General features: G+C 45.4%; 1 protein-coding gene across 3 annotated transcripts in view; it reads left to right on the forward strand.

Moving 5' to 3' along the window:
- Positions 1-1361: 1361 nt before the first annotated feature.
- AFF2 (ALF transcription elongation factor 2) overlaps positions 1362-19901 on the forward strand; it is a 227868-nt gene continuing 209328 nt past the window's right edge. For 2 of the 3 annotated variants that reach the window (XM_081963758.1, XM_081963759.1), the window contains exon 1: positions 1362-1629. In XM_081963758.1, coding sequence (XP_081819884.1) covers positions 1583-1629 — 47 coding nt within the window. In that variant the 5' untranslated portion in view covers positions 1362-1582. Of the gene's footprint in view, positions 1630-7519; positions 8019-19901 lie in introns of those variants that run through there. The other variant, XM_081963760.1, reaches the window with a different exon arrangement.

Genomic DNA, 19901 nt, shown 5'->3' on the forward strand with positions numbered 1-19901 from the left:
ATTAATTGTAAAGGGTTTTGCATTCCGGTCCCTCTTGAGGAAGGCTCTGCCTGCTACAAGGGGCTCAGTGGCTAAGATGCTGAGCTTGTCGATCAGAAAGGTTGGCAGTTCAGCAGTTTGAATCCCTAGCACCATGTAACAGAGTGAGCTCCCGTTACGTGTCCCAGCTTCTGCCAACCTAGCAGTTCGAAAGCAGGTAAACAATGCAAGTAGAAAAAGGGACACAGTGGCTCAGTTGCTAAAATGCTCAGCTTGTCGATTAGAAAGGTCGGCAGTTTGACCGTTCAAATCCCTAGTGTTCGAAAGCATGTAAAAATGCAAGTAGAGAAAATAAGGACCACCTTTGGTGGGAAGGGAACAGCGTTCTGTGCGCCTTTGGTGTTTAGTCATGCCGGCCACATGACCACGGAGACGTCTTCGGACAGCACTGGCTCTTTGGCTTTGAAACTGAGATGAGCACCGCCCCCTAGAGTCAGGAACAACTAGCACATATGTGTGAAGGGAACCTTTACCTTTACCTGTGTGCTACAACAGACCCTTGTTGTAGCTTTGTGGAAGTTGTGGATGGAAACCACTACTGAATTCTCATCCCAACTAAGGAAATTGTGGCCAAGCTGAACAAGCCAACATTGCATTCACACAACCCATTATTTGGAAATAAACACTTGCCCTAGTCCCCGGAAGGGGGTTCAAGGGGATTTTATCTTTAGGAAGAGCTTCTGGTTTGAAGTTTTCCACCCTTGTCTCCATACTGGGGGGGGGGGACACGACTTCAGCTCGCCCATTCCCAGACCCCCAGTGAGACCACAACACCCAGAATCCCCAGCTAGCAAAGAGGATAGCGTGTCATCTCCTCTTGTGGGAAGCCTTGGGGAAGGTCGTTTCGGACGGGAGGCGTGTTCCTCCCCCTTCTGGGCTGGCTTTGGTTGAGAAGCGACCCGGTTCACACGACGCGGCTTTGTTTCCTTCGGGTAGAAAGGCGTGGAGAGGAGGAGAGAGTGGGTGGGGACAGAGCAGAGAAGCCCGGAGAGGAGTGCTGCTCTCTGGCGCCTCCTCTCGGCCAACAACAGGGCGGGGCCCGGCCAGGCTGCGACGCGTGTCTTCTGTAACGTGGGAACGCGCCTCTTGCTTCTTTTTCTTCTTCCTTTCTTTTTTCCCCTCTTCCTCCTCCTCTTCCAAGCCATGCTCCAGCCGCGGCCGCTCGGTGGCCGCTGCCTCTCGCTCCTCCCCTTGTGGGGAGCGGTGGCTTGAGCTTCCCCAGCCAGCCAGCCAGGCGGCAGAAGGCAGCCCCGCTCTCCGAGCAGGCGGCGGCGGCGGCGGCGACCGCCTTCTAAGCTCTCCCCTCCCACCGCCGGCCAGTCCTCCTCGCAGCGCGGCGCGGCGGCTGGGCGCAGAGGCTGCCCGGCTCGCCCGCCCGCCTGGCCGCTTTGCCCCATGCCTTCCTCGCCCCCCTCTGCTTCCTCTGCCTCCTCCTCCTCCTCTTCCTCCCCGCCGCCTCTGCAGCCCTGCCCCGGAGCCTTCGCCTAGCCCGGCGGAGGAGAAGCGGGGGCGGCGCCTGGACTCCGGCGGTTCGTCCGCGACCATGGATCTATTCGACTTTTTCAAGGACTGGGATCTGGAGCAGCAGTGGTAAGTCGACGGAGGGGGGGGGGCAGGGGAGGATGGGTTGGGGTGTCAACGCCGGGAGGAGGCGCGGGGGTGTTTGAGGCGGGGGAGGAGAAAAGGTGAATTGGAAGCCCCCCCTCCCTGGCCAAGCAACCCACCCTTCTTAGTCTTCCCAAAGACAGATTTCACAAGCCCTTTGTTGCATCCTTCTTTCCATCTCTCTCTCTCTCTCGCTCTCTTTCTTTCCCTCCATCAGCTCTCTCTCTCTCTCTCTCTCTCTCTCTCTCTCTCTCTCTCTCTCTCTCTCTCTCTCTCTCTCTCTTTCTGGCTGCCTTGGCTTTGATTTCGTCTTGCCTTGGCCGAGAAAGAAAACTCTCCGAGGCGGCGGCGGCGGCGGCGGCAGCAGCAGCCCGGCCGAGCTCGTGCCGAGCCGTGGCGCACGTCGTGGCGCACTCAGCGGTCTTTGGATGCTCCAAGTTGACGAGCGGTCCTTCTCGGGGGGAAAGGCAGGGAGGGGCATTCAGTGACCTTTCCTCTCTCCCCCCCTCCTCTCACACTCACGCACCCCCTGACCCATCCTCCACCGCCATCCCTCCTCCTCGCCATCCTATGCCCACCAAGCCGCCGCCGCCGCGCGCTTGAACCCAAGTTGGAGCAGGTCGGCTCGGCTGCTGTCCCGCATCACGCCCCTCTTTCTTTCCCCAAATGAAGGGGAGTGGGACTTCTAGGAGTCAGTCTCTCTCTCTCTCTCTCTGTCTCTCTCTCCCCGATTTTTGCATTTCTCGCGGGTTGTTTTTGCAAAAAAAAAAAAAATGCTCCCCGGGCTGCATTCAAACGATATGCGGGGATCCCCATCTTCCCATCTGCTTCCCCCCCCCACGCTCCGAAACGCCCTTCTTTTCAAAAAAAAGCAAGCAAAAAGAGTCTTGGAAATGCAGAGTTGAAAAATGTTGTGGGTTTTTTTTGGGGGGGGGAGAGGGAGGGAGGGGAGGAGAGAAATTTGGTTTTGCAAAAGTGGGGAACTTGTTTTCCTATACACCCACTCCCGCCCCCCCCCCCGCCCCTCTTGCAAATAGCTGAGCTTCTAAGTTCAGCCCAGATATTTCAAGGTTTCAGGTTGGGGGAGGGGAGAGTATTATTGTTGTTGTTGTTATTATAATTATTATAAACTTTTATTCATTAAACATGAAACTCAAGTCAACTGAACATTCAAAAATGCATCACAAATACCATTGACTGGTATTTTTTAAATTGGTAATTTTACTGGTAATTATTGGTAATTTTACTGGTGGTTGTTGTTGTTATTGTTATTATTTGAAATCGGTTTTACATTGAGAAAAGAAAGTAAAAAAACCAGGGATGCTTTGATGCCTCGGAAAATCATTTGGAAGGAGTCTTTGCCAGTATTTGGGCTTGCTTGAGGCTGGAGTTTGCCAAGCGAACAAGTGTGTCGTAATTTGTGTTTTTCCTGGAGACTTGGGGAAATAATCATGAGACAGATAATAAATAATAATTATAAAATGGGTTCCAGATTGTGTCCCTTCCAACAAGGCTGCAGACGGTCCACAAAGTTAAAGAAAGGAAGGAAGAAGGAAGGAATGGAGGGAGGGAGGGAGGGAGGGAGGGAGGGAGGAAAAAAAGAGGTTGATATTTTGGCAGGGCCCGCTTTGCACATGCCTGGAAGGTGTTGGCTTAGGTGTTTTTGCTGATTTGTGGAGTTGTTAGGAATTGTGAGTCACAATAATCACCTTTAAAAAAAAAAGAGAGAGAAACACCTTTGCCTGTGAAACGGCTCCTGTCATTTTGCCAAACGCACTGGAGCTGCCTGGCTTGGAATTCCCCAAAATGTGTCAAGCTGTATTTATTTTATTGTCGTTTATTTTTCATAGCACCTTAAAAAAAAATCCATAAATTACTCCGTATCGGAATAATCTTCCTGCCAGGCTCAATGAGGAAGATATTTTTTTAATCAGTTCTGTGTAAACTCATCACATTATGTTGCTTAATAACCACACTGTTGTTACTTAAAAGTAATAATCACAATAAAATTAGCACTCAATTAAATATGCCGCTCCACAATATCTTTACCCTGCCAAACTAATTTATTTTTGCAGACAGCTGATAACCGCTGTATTGCTACTCAAACAGTATTTGCATACAATTTGCCTAATTCATGGTGTGGGTAACATCATTAATTTAATAGAAGCTGTTACCACCGAGCATTGGAGGTGTCATCTGAAAAGCAATGCGTGTTCCCTTGTTTATCGAGCCTGACGCCGGCGAGGAGGGTATATATTTTATTTTAACCGATCAAATGGAGAATGTGAGAAAGATGCTTTGCATGAAAAGAGCAGAGTGGTTAGTGGAGGTTTTTGATTTCAGAGTTGGTTGAAGGCGGTTAGGACGTCCTCACCTTATCTGGCCATTTTGCTTTCCTCAACTGTGTTAAATCTTTGGGAGATGCTGAAGAATTTCCGGTTGGGGCAGCTCCCCAGCGTGGCCTGCAGAAACCCCCAATTCTTGCTATTCTGGGTTGCTTTGAGAGATAAAACCCTCAGGTTTAACGGAATAGCAGAATTGGAAGGGACCTTGTAGGTCACCCAGTCCAACCACCCGTCCAAACAGGGGACCATACACCCATGATGGCAAACCTATGGCACATGTGCCACAGGTGGCATGTAGAGCCCTCTCAGTGGGCACGAGAGCTGTTGCCCCAGCTTAGCTCCACCGTCCATGTGTGCGCGCGTTCGGCTGGCCACCTCTCTCTGCTGCCCATGCGTGGGGGGCACATGCGAGATATGCATGCACATGCATGGGGGTCGTGCCTGCATGCGTGGATGGCAGGGGGTCACACGGAGTGCTCCACGCCCCCACCCGTGCCCAACTTTGGCCCCAGGAGGCTTCAGGGAGGCCTGCTAGGCCCAAAATGGGGCGCAGAAGGGGTCTCACGTGCATGCGCAGAGGGGCAAGGGAGCTCAGGGGGTGTCATGCGTGCATATGCAGAGTGTGGGGGATGTGGGGGGGCATCGCGCATTGCATTATGGGTGTGTGCTTGCATTTGGCATGTGACGACAGGTTATGCCCTACACCATTTCTGACAGATGTCAGTCTGGTCTCTTCTTGAAAGCTTCCCCCCACTTTTAATTAATTCAGAATAGAGCTGGGAGGGGCCTTGTAGGTCATCTAGCCCAACCCCCCACCCGAGGAGTTTTCCAGCTCCATTTTGCACCATTTTACAACACTTCTTGCCACTGTTGTTAAAAGAATCCCTGCAGTTGTTAAGTGAGTAACACGGTCATTAAGCGAATATGGCTTCCTGTTGACTTTGCTTGTCAGGAGGTCACAAAAGCAGATCATGTGACCCCAGGACATGGCGACCATCATAAATATGAGTCTGTGGCCAAGCATCTGAATTTTGCTCACGTGACCATCCAGAGCCCTCGTCCGAGCCTTCCCCAGACTCCAGGACTTTGCCCATGCTCCTCCCCAACCTCCTCAATGTCTGACTCTGCTCCTAGATCTGCTGGCTGTTGGTGGGCCACAACAATCTCCAAACCCCCATTTGATCCACACAGCCTTTCTTCTCTCTTCATCTCAAGTCAGCCTTCTGAGTCAAGACAATCCTTTAGCTGTCAGGATCTCCACTAGGTTCCAGGTGGCCTCAGGGAAACAGAAGATCCTGCATTAATTTGATATCTCTATTGGCACTATCACCCCGGAGTTGTATAACGGAGCTTGATGGGATTAGTACAACCGATCCCTGCACCATGATGCTTACAAGCTTTTTAGGCATTTTGTAGACTGGAGATTTAAGGTTTTTGGGGGGAAGGTCAAAGAGCTGCATAAATAAGATCCGTTTGTAAAGGGTTTAATAAGAAGAACAAGAAGAAGGTGCAAGGAATCCAGAGGTTGTAATCAAAGTCATTTTTTGGGAGCAGAAAAGTTCCACAGCACATACGGTTTTTCTCCATACTTTAGTTTTATACTTACAACTCTGTGAAGTAGGCAGGATTGAGTTGGTTTGACCCTAGAAAACCTTGGCTAATTTGAACCATGGTCTACTTGATTCTGTGTTTTCACGTGGAAGGTTGGTGCTTTTCCAAATATGAACTTGTTTGTTTGTTTGTTTGTTTGTTATTGTGCTCCATAGCTGGAAGTTTTGAAGAAGAGGTTAGACAGCCATTGTCCAGAAGGATATAGAGTCTCTTACTTGAACAGGGGACACAGTGGCTCAGTGGCTAAGACACTGAGCTTGTTGATCAGAAGGTCAGCAGTTCAGCGGTTCGAATCCCTAGTGTCACATAATGGAGTGAGCTCCTATTATTTGTCCCAAGCTTCTGCCAATCTAGCAGTTTGAAAGCATGTAAAATGCAAGTAGAAAAATAGATGGGAAAGTAACAGCATTCCGTGAGCCTTCGACGTTGAGTCCTGCCGGCCACATGACCACAGAGACGTCTTCGGACAGCACTGGCTCTTTGGCTTTGAAATGGAGATGAGCACCGCCCCCCTAGAGTCAGGAACGACTAGCACATATGTGTGAGGGGAAACCTTACTTTTACCTTTAATAGGAGGTGAAGGTAAAAGAATCCCTGAGGATTTTATTCTGCTAGAATTTTTACATGCCTTTGAACTGCTAGGTTGGCAGAAGCTGGGACAAGTAATGGGAGCTCACTCTGTTATGCGGTGTTAGGGATTCGAACTGCTGACCTTTCTGATCGACAAGCTCAGCGTCTTAGCCACTGAGACACAGCGTCCCATTCACCTCCGATTACAACCATGTAAAAAATTATAGGGTGTATAACTTAAGGATGTCCTAAAATCTAAATGTCGACCAAGAGAGAAATCAATTATCCTGCAAATTCTCCATCTTAAAATTCTTCCCTTATCTTGGGATGCTCGTATAGCATTTGGTGAAAAAAAATGAAGTTGTAGGATAAAAGGAAAGAAACATTTGAACATAATATTTGAGCTCAGACTGGATTTGGAAAGAACGGACATGGGATAAAGAAATTATGAGCCTCTGAATGCAATTCCTTGTTAATAGTATATTGTTATTGTGGGCTTCTCTTACATTGCTGGGGTACGGAATGCAAGTCTAACAGATTACTGTGCAATATTGGGCAGATTTACTTGGGAGTAAGGCTGATGCAATTTGACAGGTCTTGGGGGAAAAAGTGGGTCAGGGCTGGGGAATTTAATGATGCTTCAGGAGGCAAGAAAATGAAGCACAGCTGTTCCTGAAAGTCTGGACTTCAACTCCCAGAATTCCCCACTTGCTACCCTGTTTTCCTGAAAATAAGACCTCCCCGGATAATAAGCCCAATGGGGCTTTTGAGCGCATGCGCTAAAATGAGTCCTCCCCCCAAAATATTGCAACATGGCAGCAGCCATAAGGGGACCATACTCGCCACCTCCTGCACTTCAAAAATAATAAGACCTCCCCGAAAATAAGGCCAAGTGCTTATGTTAGGGGTCAAAAGAAAAATAATACCCTGTCTTATCTTTGGGGGATACACGGTAGCTTTCAATTAAAGAACAGAAAAAAAATTGGCAGGCAAGAAATCCCTCCCTTCCTAACGAGTCATTTTCCTAAAAGCCAGCTGTTTTTTTTTTGGGGGGGGGAGAGGCACGATTTTAAAAGAACTTGATTTACATAAGGCATCCACAGTAGACCAATTACATCAAACTGAGAAAATAAGCATTTATAGAAGGAGCTTAAACTCACCAAATAGGTAAGTAAATAAAAAGGACAAGAGGTAGCTGTGGGCCAATAGAGTGCAGACCAGATCCTTTTTTCTGGACAAATCCAAAGCTGGATTCCTTTCCTCCACGGGGATTGGGAGCCAAAGAGATTTCCTGAGCCAGGAGCAGGAGAATCGGTCTTACTTCTTAGAAACAGTTGACCTCATTCAGCTCCATAGCCCTTCCACAGAATATTCCCATTCTCCAGGTCTTCTCACTCGCTCCAAAGTCTTGATCAAACTTGGATATGAACCTACGTCTGCAGAAGATCACTTGAGGTGCTTTGTTGAGAGAGTGTCTTTACATTATTTTGTTGCTTTAATAAATTCTTTAGCAACAATTAATTGGCGCATATGGGAGCACTGCCAAATCTACCCTTTTGGTTCTGCAGGGAGAAAGCAACGTGTGAGGTGTGTAGTTGTCACAAGGGATCCGGAAGCCACCGAAAATTTGAGTGTTTTATTTTTGAGCTTAATTTATTTTACAGATCGTTTCTCTCCTGCCTCCCCCCCCCCCCAATTATTATGGAAGAACTGCGGTTTCCTCTGGATTTATTTATTTATTTTGATGAGAAATAAATAAATAAAAAAGAAAGAAAGAAAGAAAGAAAGAAAGAAAGAAAGAAAGAAAGAAAGAAAGAAAGAAAGAAAGAAAGCCTCACCAGACTTGTGGTATGTAGCTAATGGATTAAAATCTGTCCAAAAAGCAGCTGAAACTAAGCTAATTAAATCAAATGAAATTGTTTGGTTGCAGGATTAGGGGTGGGGCAGAGAGGAAAAGAAGGAGGTGAGATTCTACTGTCATTTCTTCAATTCTTGCCCGGATTGCAAAGAATGTGGAACCAGAATTGGGTCTCCATGTTCTGTAAACAGGACATCTTGACGCGTTGAAACGGCAAAGTTGGGACAGCAAAAGCCTAAACGTTTTGCTAATAAGTCATTGGAGGAGGTTGTGATTCTTAAAAAATTGGAGAAATCCCAGAGGCCTTTTGAAAAGATTTGAACTGTTGCGTGGTGTGCCTGCGTGTAGGGAGAGACAATTCGCTTTTGGGGAACCTTGTGCTGGATGATTATTTTTTAAAATAGCTGTTGGCTGAGTGATGGGCCTGCAATTCCCCACAGAAATTAACAAGGGTGTGAAAAGCAGAATAAGAAGTCTACTGTCAAGCACCAAGTATTTGCTGCTAGTAGAAATTCACGTGGTTTTCATCACAGTCTTGGCATGTGGAAACAGGGCCAAGGTGAAGACCCAGGACTAGATTATCATGGGTAATCTAGCCCTCCAGATGTTGTTGGACTGATTAACAGAGTTGGAAGGGACCTTGAAGATCATCTAATCCAACCCCTCCCCCCAAGCAGGAGACCCTACACCATTTCTGACAGATGGCAGTCCAGTCTCTTCTTGAAAGCCTCCAGTGATGAAGCTCTCACAACTTCTGAAGGCAACTTCTGTTCCATGGGTTGATTGCTCTCACTGTCAGAAAATTTCTCCCTATTTCCAGGTTGAATCTCTCCTTGTTCAATTTCCATCCATTATTCCTTGCCCGGCCTTCAGGTGCTTTGGAGAATAGCTTGACCCCCCACTCCTCTCTGTGGCAGCTCCTCAAATACTGGAAGACTGCTACCAAGCCTTCCCTGGTCCTTCTCTTCACTAGACCAGCCAAGCCCAGTTCCTGTAACCATTCTTCATGTTTTTGTCTCCAGGCCTTTGATCATCTTAGATGAATTCGAAATAACATAATTGGAAGGGACCTTGTAGGTTATGATGAAGCTTCTTGAATGAGGAGCAAAACATCTTCCTCTTCCTCCAGCAAAAACAAACAAACAGTCCAGTTGCCTTTCAAAAAAGCATTTGGGGACAAGGACAATGTCCTACCACAGTGTTGTTCCGCATTTCCTTTCAAACATATTGCACCTACAGTTCCCATGGTTCCTGGCTAAAATATCAAATGCCATGTTGGCTGGGAATGCTGGGAAGTGCAGTTGTCATAAACCCCGAAAGCTCCAAATGGAGGAATTCTAAGAATAATTAGAATCTAAGTATCTTCTGTCTCAATTTTCATCTTTCCCCTGAGGTTTGATTCAATCGGTTTCGATAGAAGAGGTCATCATGTTCGTTGGGCGAAGCTTCCCTCCTTTGGGAATTCTCCCTTTTGTTTTGCTTCTTCAGACCCATCATCCTTATTTCCTCTCTCGTGGCCTTCCTCCTTTCTCCATCATAAAGTCCCGCTCTAACAGACACATCTTTGGTGGAGTTGACAGATTCCTTCTTGGCTTCAGGGCTTTGTAGTGTGTGTGGGTGTATGTGTTAGAACTTCTGTATGTTAGGAGAGTTTGGGTTAGCTTAAGCAAATATTTATTTAAAAATAGCTACAGTTTCCGTGAACTGCAGTGGCCAAAAGGAAGCCTGGATGAACAGATGAAAAACAGAAAATGCTAAAAATGCTTCGTCACTTGAAGAACGACTGGTTAATACCCTGTTCCCCCCAAAGTAAGACCCAACTGGAAAATAAACCCGAACGTAATTTTTCAGGATGCTCATAATATAAACCCTACCCCCAAAATAAGACCCAGTTAAGATTATCAACCAGATGGTTGCATTCAGTACCGTATGTCCTAGAAAACAGGGCCTAACCAGAAAATAATCCATAGTGCGTCTTTTGGAGCAAAAATTAATATAAGACCCAATCTTATTTTCAGGGAAACATGGTAGTGCTTACTAATCACAAGAGTTGTTGAAATTGTTCTGGTGTCTCTTGGCTACAAACTGTCTGACCCTAATTATTTGCAGACTAATAGAGATACCTAGAGATAAAAAGGATGACAACAAGAAGGGGGAGAAAGAAGCAAATGTCTCAGCAGGGAGGATCAGAAGTCTTCTTCGGCCAACTTTTAATCAAGCCGCAAACCCAAACTGAGATCGGTATTGATGTTGGGCAGCTGAGTAATTCACAGTCTGGTCTTTAAAGACAATCCAAGGAAGCTTATTCCCTAAGAAGGGTCGTAAGTGTAATGCCATGGTCATAAGTGCAAAAAACAGACATCTGTCACCTTTTTCAATCTGTTGAAACTTTGAACAGTCACTAAATGTTGTAAGTCGAGACCTACCTCTACTTTCATTGCCTTACTTTCACTGGGGGGTCCCCCCCCACCCAGCATGAAAAAAGGCTATTCATTGCGAAAACAGGGTAATGCAATCTATTATAGTCCAATGCCTTTTTTTTAAAAAAAATAGTTTGTCTTTTGCTTAACCGTACTAAGTGAAAACAGATGTCATTTGCCGATTGTTATAATCCCGTGAATTGTTTCCCTGGCCTTGTTGAGCTAAAGGGACACAGGGATCTTAACTCTTTTTCTAGGTCTGATTCTAAGGAGCAAAAGGAACACGATCTGGCTTGGGATCTTGTTTTGCGGGAGATTCCAGATTTTTTTCTTTGTACGTGTGTACCTGATAAAAAGGTACCTGGTTTGCAACAAGGAGATCAAGGGTTCACATGTTGCTCTGACCTCTAATTTGCTTCACCGTAGTTTATTGGATTAAACCACTCTGCTAAGCCACGTGGCTGAAATGACAGATGGGTAATAAAATGGCATAGACGCACAGAATAGACACTTTTTTTTTAAAAAAAAAGATGCAACTCTGTCTCTCTCTCTTGTTGGTTGTTATTGACGGAAAATAACATATATATGTATTTAAAAAGCAGGAAAGAAGGAGGAAAAGAAAGAGAAGGAGAAGGAAAGGGAGAAAATGGAGGAGGGGGAAGAGAAGTTGCAGAAGGAGGAGGAGAACTTACAAACCACAATAGTTCTGTCTATGCATCACACTAAACAGCATGAGGTTTCCCCCCAGCCAGCTAGAAGGATGCAGAATACTATCAGATAACATCGTGATATTCCCAGAAATCTGGGGGGATATTTGTTTTGAGATAATTTTTTGTTACCTTAGTTTGGTTTTAACTTCATACCGTGTGGTGGCCATGAGCGACTGATGGCTAGTCTATAGACCTTCCTTGAGTTTGTCCTACATCTATTGCTATATGGGACAATGGAAGGGAAGGGGAACCATGCTCCTTCTTAGCGTTATTTAAAATGGTTTTAACTGAAATGCGACAATCAGGGTTGGAAAAAGACATTTTTGCTCCTGTATGGAGAGGTGACCTCCCAAGACTTTTGGTTTTTTTTCCTTCTGGCCTTTGCACAGCACTTGGGCTTTGTCCCTTGAACTATTGTGGACAAGGCAACAGATTCCAAAATAAAAACAAAAACAGCCATTCAACGTGAGGTTTTGTGCCCCAAAGGGGATGCGCAACTGTTTTGGAACACAACGTGGCCAACGGTTGTGTCCTGGCCATTTGAGACGGAATTGATTCACTGGGCTTAACAAAGACCCGCAGAGTTGGTGGGGAGGTTTAGCGGTGTGTGACCCATAAAATCTCTAAAGCAATCTGTGGACAGGCGTGACACCGTAAAATGTGCTGCTTGTCTCAGTAAGATGCCTGGCTTAAGTGGCTGCGCACCTTGTAAGCGGAGGGTGAGCAGATCAGGTCAAAGTTGCAAGAACTGATAACGGCCGACTTGTCAAGGAGCTGAGTTCATTGATGCTACGCTCCTTTGACTTCGCTCCTAAGAAGAGAGAAGGCCAACGGGATGGGTCAGTTTGCCTTCTTGTGAAAGAAGGTGATGTGATGATATCTGTTCAGTTGTGTCTCAACCTTGACGATTCTATGGGCCAGGTTTCTTCACATCTGCCAAACTTGTGCTTCTTGAGTTGTCCTATGCTCTGGCTGCTGTCAACATTGATGGTGTCCAGCCACCATGTTCTTCGATGACCTGGTCTCCTTTTACTGCTAACTCTTCCAAACTTAATTGCTTTCTCCAGTGAATTCCTCTTCGTGACATGGCCAAATTAAGTGAGAACCAGTTTTGTGATTTTGCCTTCTAATAACATGTCTGGTGTTAATGCGTTCCAGTACTTACTTGCTAGTCATCTTTACTTCCAAGGATGAAACAATGTTCAATTTTTTTTCATGGTTGTGGCAGATATTGGTGGACCTCCATAAGCAGAGCCAACCCGGGACTTTAGTAGCCACCTCAACTGGATGGCTTTGAATTGTAGACTGGATGGCTTCGCGCAATTAACCCATTGTTGCAGATTTCATGGAGGTGAAAGACAATGTTTTGGACCGCCAAGTGGAGCTGGCAGCAGATTCAGACAGTGAGAAGGTTGGGGAGGAACAAGGGTCAATCCTGGGGTCTGAGGAAGGCTCTGATGAGGGCTCTTTGTTGGAAGCAGAGAGGGGGCCAGAGCAGTCTGACAGTTACCAGCTGCCTTCAGAGTCAGACATCAGTGAGGCAGAAGAACAGCTGGAGTCTGTTCCCAGACTGCGGCATGACATAAAAAAAATTGTAGCCATGGTGGAATATTCTGCAGATGCCATCCTTAACATGGCGAAGTTTGCTTTGTGCGCCATGGCCTCTAATGTCACCTCTCGTAGGCTCCTATGGCTACGCCACTGGAACGCGGATATGCGTTTGAAGTGGAAGATTGCTTCCGCTCCCTTTAAAGGGGGCAAGTTATTTGGGAGGCCCTTGACTCAGTTTTATTTGATAACAAGGATAAGCGGAAGGTGATGCCCACAGTTTCAAGGAAACCAGACCGCAGGTTGTCGTCCTTCTCCCGCAGGCAGACTTCTTGCCCAGCTGACCCTCCGAACACCAACTCCTCCTTTCAGCATTCCTACGCTCAAGGGAGGGATCGCAATCAGGACCGGCAGCCCTTTCAGGGCAGGGCCCGTCAGCAGTCCTACTCCCGGCGTCCTTTTCAGGGAGGGTTTGGAAACAAGCCCTTCTGTCGGAACACGTGACCACCATCCCAATCCTCCCATAGGGTCCTTTTCCGTGCGCTGCGGGAGAGTCCAATTCCGCTCTGAGGTTATCTCCTTTCCATCGAAGTTGTTCTTACTTTTGTCTGTGAACGTTGTTTGGAAGGATGGAACATTGACATTGACTTGACATTGACTTACCTTTCGGGACCATGCCTTCATTGAAAACCGAAGATACCGGGAGACCAGTAGGTGTGGTCAAGATTTTCAATCCAGTCCATTGGGCAGAAGGATAGAATTTAACCCTTGCTTGGACTCTCCCACAGCGCACAGAAAAGGACCTTCAGGTAAGCCAATGGTTATTTTCTTTTGACCCCCAAAATAAGTGCTTGGCCTTACTTTCGGGGAGGTCTTATTATTTTTGAGGTGCGAGAGACAGCGAATGTGGTCACCTCATGGCTGCTGCTGTGCTGCAGTATTTTTGGGGAGGGCTTATTTTTTGGGGATAGCTTATTTTAGCGCATGCACTGAAAAGCCCAATTGGCCGTATTATCCAGGGAGGTCTTATTTTCAGGGAAACGGGGTAGATAGCATGCTACAGTAGGCTGGTTTTCCTGGGCCCATGTTGAAACCTGGAGTGGTGGCTGACCTCAGTCAGGGAACCAATGGCCTCGGATTTTGATTTAAACTGGGAACTCAACGGCTGGTACACGTCACTCTTCCGGAGAGCATTTTCTTCTCACAGCACCGTGGGACCACAAGGTGATCAAGCACAGTCCTTTGCGCTCGTTTGCAGTGTGAGCTAAATTATTGACTTGCAGCTGACTTTGCAAACCACTGGAGTTCACTTCCCTGATTGCAGAGTTGCTTGGGGTGGGGGAGGAGTGTTTGATCAACCAGCTTTGATCTTCCGGACGAAGGCGAGAAGATGCACACTGATGCTCACTTGAGGCTTTAGGTTTTTTTTTAAAAATGAGTACAGCCCCAGAACAGCTTAGCTCTTTTGGGGGAGGCTTTGCCTTGGCCACCTGTTCCAGGAGAAAGAGGAAGTTGGCGTGTTTTGAACAGATGTGAAACTTTCTGTTGTTCTGTGGTTCCTCCTAACCACAGGGACACAGCGTTTAGTTGAGAGAGGTTGGGAGGTGAGTATGAGGTTTAGTCTCTCTCCACAATGGATGAGTTGAGAAATATATGTCTGTGTGTATGTATACACCCCCACACAAAGGTACCAACTATCCATTTTATGGTGTACCACATGTCAGTTCCTCCAATAAACAATTTATGATACTGATTTCATAAAATGTTCCTAACAGGTTCTCGTTTTCTTTAAATGCTTACTTACTCGAGGGTCCTTGCTACTCTCTGAGCTTGGGGGTTTTCTTGCAGGCGTTTCATGACTCAGTTAGGGAATATCATCATCATCAGTTAGGGACTAAACCCCACTCTCTTCTAGCACTGATGATGTTCCCTAGTTGGGTCATGCAACATCTGCAAGAAAGCCACCAAGCTCAGAGAGCACCAAGAATCCCTCAGTCCTCCTCCTCCTCCTCCTCCTCTTCCTTCTCTTCCTCCTCTTCCTGCTCTCTTCCTCCTCCACTTCCTCCTCCTCCTCTTCCTTCTCCTCCTCCTCCTCCACTTCCTCCTGCTGCTATTCTTCTCCGTTCCACAAACCTCCTTCCCTTCTTGCATTGATGATATTACCTAGGTGTGTTATGAAAGTTCTGCAGGAAACCAAGCTCAGAGAGCTTCAAGGACTCTGCTGGTCAACCCTGAGCTACAAATAGGAAAGCAGCTATAAAGTTTTTCCTCTTCCTTCCCCCTCATTCCTGTGTTCACTAATGTCCTGTTTGTTCTAACGTCTCAGCAAGTGGGAGTTTGAGCGAAGAAACACTCAGCTTTTTCCAAAGCCATTTAGCATACAATTATGGCTGTTTATGCTCTTGTAATTGTGTTGCCAGCCTTCTCAGGCCTTCGAGAGAGACAGACCTTGGCAGTCCAGGATAGCCTCTTCCCTTTGAAACCAGCAAACAAACACAACAGCAAAGAGGTGTAATTAGATCTCACAGAGACAACATGTACACAAAGGGCTACATTTTTCTGTGCCTTTCACATTAGGTGACAATGCACCGATTGGCATGAAGCATATCTCTTCAGCAAGCCAAGGAATTGTTTAGAGTAACGTTTGTCAGCCTTGGCAACTTGTAGGTGTGTGGACTTCAACTCCCAGAATTCCCTAGTCAGCATGGCTGGCTGTGGAATTTTGGGAGCTGAAGTCCACACATCTTAAATGGTCAAGGTTGAGTGTGGCCTTGTGATAGTGTCCTGTGTCTGACTTGTGACATCGGACTTCTCAGATGTGGCCATCTGGAAAAAGAAGAAGACCTTGAAGGGAATATCTAAGGTAGAAGAAGACAATCTACCCATCAACCATTTGGTGAATGTTGAGGAATAGCTTTAGGAAAGAACCATCCTCTGGGGAACTAGATAATGTTGAAGACCAATAACCAAGGTTGACTCAGCCTTCCATCCTTCCGAAGTGGGTCAAATGAGGACCCAGATTGTTAGGAGGGGGCAAGAGGCTGACTCTGTTAACCACCACTTAGAGAGTGCTGTAAAAGCACTGTGAAGTGGTATATAAGTCTAAGGGCCCTCCTACTTCCCTCCCTCTCTCCTTCCTTCATGCCCTTTTCTTTCTACCTTTCTTCTCTCTCCTTCCTTCTCTTCTTTTTCTCCATTTTTCTTTTTCTCTTGCTCCCTTCAAGTCTTATTTCACTTCTATTTTGCTCTCCTTCTTCTTTCCTCTCCTTCCCTCCTTTTTCTCTCTCCCTCCCTCCCTCCCTTCCTTTCTCTTCCTTCCTTTCTCTTGTAAGAGTCGGTGGCAGCGCAGTGGTGAGAGTGAAGTATTGTGGGCTCACTCCTCAATACTAGCAGTTCGATCCTGACCAACTCAAGTTTGACTCAGCCTTCCATCCTTCCGAGGTGGATAAAATGAGGACCCAGACTGTTGGGGGAAAGAGGCTGACTCTGTAAACCACTTAGAGAGGGCTGGAAAGCACTGTGAAGCAGTATATAAATCTAACTGCAATTGCTAAGTGCTATTTCAGGGAGAACATGCATCCAGAGATAAACGTGGAACAAACAAAATGGAAACATGTAACCGTAGACACCAAATTTCCTCGTTTTATGAGCACTGCTTTTCCCGTAGCAGAATTGCCCAGGAGAATGAAGTATTCTAGTTATATTTTAACAGTGGAGAACATTGGAAATGGCATCACATTTTGTACACGAGTAAAGTGGGATAGCTTTCCCTTGTTTAGAATAGATTAAGCCAATCTGCGAAGGGAAAACTCACATCTCTCTCTCTCTCTCTCTCTCTCTCTCTCTCTCTCTCTCTCTCTCCATCTCTCCATCTCTCCATCTCTCCATCTCTCCATCTCTCCATTTCCACCGAAGAGTGAAGTCTGAATGTAGAGCTGACAACTGAAATTCACTCCGCTAAAGCCGCCGAGAGCTTTTTCTCAGTCTAGTGTAAACAATTTATTGTTCCAGTCCTGGAATATTTGCATTTTAATTAAAAACAATTTTAATTAAACAGAAAAAGTTGAATAGGAAAAGTAGAATTTAAGCCTGCGGATGGTCTCACATACTGAGGGGGGGGGGACTACTCTGAAGGGACCACAGATTGAATGTAAAGCTAGATGCTAGGTAATTTAAAACTGAGAAGGAAATGGCTGCCTACAATCCCAAAAGAAATAAACTGCTTTATACGGACAGAATGTAAGTTGTGAAAACTTTAGTGGGGCACTTAGTAGCAATGCACAGAAGAGCACGGTTTTTCAGTTTAATGTGCCAGGAGTTTTTCTCCTAAGGCTTTCCAAGATGTAAAATTGTGCTGCCTACTTACCATCCTCTGTGATGTAACCATTGAGATGTTCAGCTCAAAAGCTAGAAGTACCAGCTTCTAAATTTCACACAGCTATAATTTATGACCTAGAAATTCCTTCTCAGGATGAATGTGAAAGTAAGCAAGTGAAATTGGAGGAAAGAGGTGGCTACTTCAGTACTGTTGATTGTTACTGGGCTGCCAGGCTGCTGCTATAGATGTGCGATCTTCATTCTCAACATTAGGTGACAGTTTCCCAGCCAGTCCCGCAATCCTCTGCTCCCTGTACCACCCAGCAGCAGCCACTTATATGCCTGCTGGGAAGGGGAGAGGGAGGGAGGGAGGGAAGGAAGGAAGGAAGGAAGGAAGGAAGGAAGGAAGGAAGGAAGGAAAAGAAAGAATGAAAGATAGATAGATAGATGATAGATAGATAGATAGATAGATAGATAGATGATAGATAGATAGATAGATAGATAGATAGATAGATAGATAGATAGATAGATAGATGATCGATCGATCGATCGATTGATTGATTTCTGGTGCTCTCTGCTGGCTTCCCATAAAGAAAGACACTGGGGAAGCCAGCAGAAAGTCAGAAGTTAGTCCCACTCACTGATTATTATTTTTTGTTGCCATCCATGGTCATTCTGTTTTTCTGTTAAATAAGAACTGATGAACCCAACAGGGCCTGGTTGTCTTCTTTATTCTAAATTTATTTATTCACGCCTAGTGCAGCCACCGAATCTCCTATCAAGTTTAGCATCTGAATAGGACTTAGGTTTCTCCTAGCTTTAAGGCTGGTGCGTGATGCTTACACAAGCTATTTGGGCAAAGCTTCATCTCTCCAACCCTTGAAAACTCTGGGTAATGGTTCCCCAGAGCCTCTTCAGAAGTTGCAGTGGAAATAAATTTTTAAGGTGAGGGAAAGGTGAATTATTAAATTCACAGAGAGTAATGGCATTAGCTGCCTTTGATTTAACTCTTTTTAATTAAATTTAAATATAACTCCAATGAAATCAAACTTGGTTTTCCTCCAGGGATCATCCCTGCTTTGCCCTGATGCTACCTCCTCAGTTGGAGTGGGTCCAAAGTGCTACCCTTAGCATGGACACATCACCTCTCTCTCTCTCTTTCTCTCTGTCTCTTTCTCTCTTTCTTTCTCTCTGTCTCTTTCTCTCTCTTTCCCTCCCTCTCTTTCTCTTTCTCCTTCTCTCTCTCTTCCCCCCTCTCTCTTTCTCTCTCACACACACATACGCAAAGTGCACCCTCTGCTTTCCAGAAAAATTGGATCAATTTAAGTCAAACTTTGAGCTTCCGAGAATGTGTGACACAACAGGTGTAAGTAAAGTACATTTTCCTCTCCCTTCAGCCAGAGAGGGCCTTTTTGACAATTGATAATTAATTTGATCATTGGTATATTAATTTGATAATGAAAATACTCGTATGACTATTGTGCTATGCCCTGGCGAAGGGCCACACCGAAGTCAGGAGGAGAAAACGATTGTCAATGGCACACCATATCTGCTTCTCTAGCCTTTGTTTTGTAAGAAGTCAGCAATTTAAAGATATCAAAATGAGTGGTGGGTGGGAGAAACAACAGGCAGATATTTTACCTAGATGCTCAAATAATTAGCAGAACTTCTCATGGAAAGACAAAGGAAAAACAATAGCCTTGTAGTACATCTTAATTTCTCTTTCTCTTTCTACTTCCATTTTTGGCTATATTGGTATTTTACCCTTATAGATAAGCAAGAAGAGACTTGGAAACTCAAGGTGAACATCCCATTGAGTTTTTTATTTCTTTCTGCTTTGATTTTTCTATCCAGAAATTCCATGAGGCACTGTACTCCAGGGCAACATTAGGAAGGGAGGGAGGGAGGGAGGGAGGGGGAAGCAAAGGGAAGAAGGAAAGGAAAGAGAAGAAAGAAAAGGAAAGGAAAGGAGGAAAGGAAGTTTAAACTCAGCTCACCAATTATATACATGGCATATATACACGTGCCCATACTTTTAGTATCCTATTTTAATGCTCCAGGAAAAAAAACATGTGTATAATGTATAAAGACTAATAGACCTTATAACATCCTTTAAGCACTGACTCCTGTTCTGCTGATGGTGTAATGATTTCAAGAAGAAACAATTTCTTACTCACCCACTGCAGGCAGCAACATTTGTTTGTTTGCTTTACTGCAGGCTCTGTGTGTGTGTGTGTGTGTGTGTGTGTGTGTGTGTGTGTGTGTGTGTGTATTACACACACCTGGAATAATAAAACAGAAAACAAAGATCTTGTGGCGCCAACCTTCAACCCATAATGGAATAATCTAATTAATTCTTCATTGTTTGCCTCTCCTTTTTTTCAGGGTCATTAAAGTAGTTGTAGGAAGATGATGATAATCATGAAAAATCTGTCCAATATAACAGAAAACCACGAAAGTGAGGATTTTATACTAAACTGGAGATTTGTACCATTTACAGCTTTGAATGGGTTGGTGGTGGCCAAAGATGGATGGACGGATGGGTAGATGATGATGATGATAGATAGATAGATAGATAGATAGATAGATAGATAGATAGATAGATAGATAGATAGATAGATGATAGATAGATTGATGATGGAGGGAGGGAGATAGATAGATAGATAGATAGATAGATAGATAGATAGATGATAGATAGATAGATAGATAGATAGATAGATAGATAGATAGATAGATGATAGATAGATAGATAGATAGATAGATGATAGATAGAGGATGGATGGATAGGAGAGAGAGGGAGGGAGAAAGAGGGAGAGGGAGAGAGATGGAGTACTCTGTGAGGATGATGTGCTTCAATGATAGACTGCCCCATTCTTTC

This window comes from Natrix helvetica (genome assembly GCF_964273705.1).
Source record: "Natrix helvetica genome assembly, chromosome: 11".
In the NCBI taxonomy this organism is placed as follows: Eukaryota; Metazoa; Chordata; class Lepidosauria; order Squamata; family Natricidae; genus Natrix; species Natrix helvetica.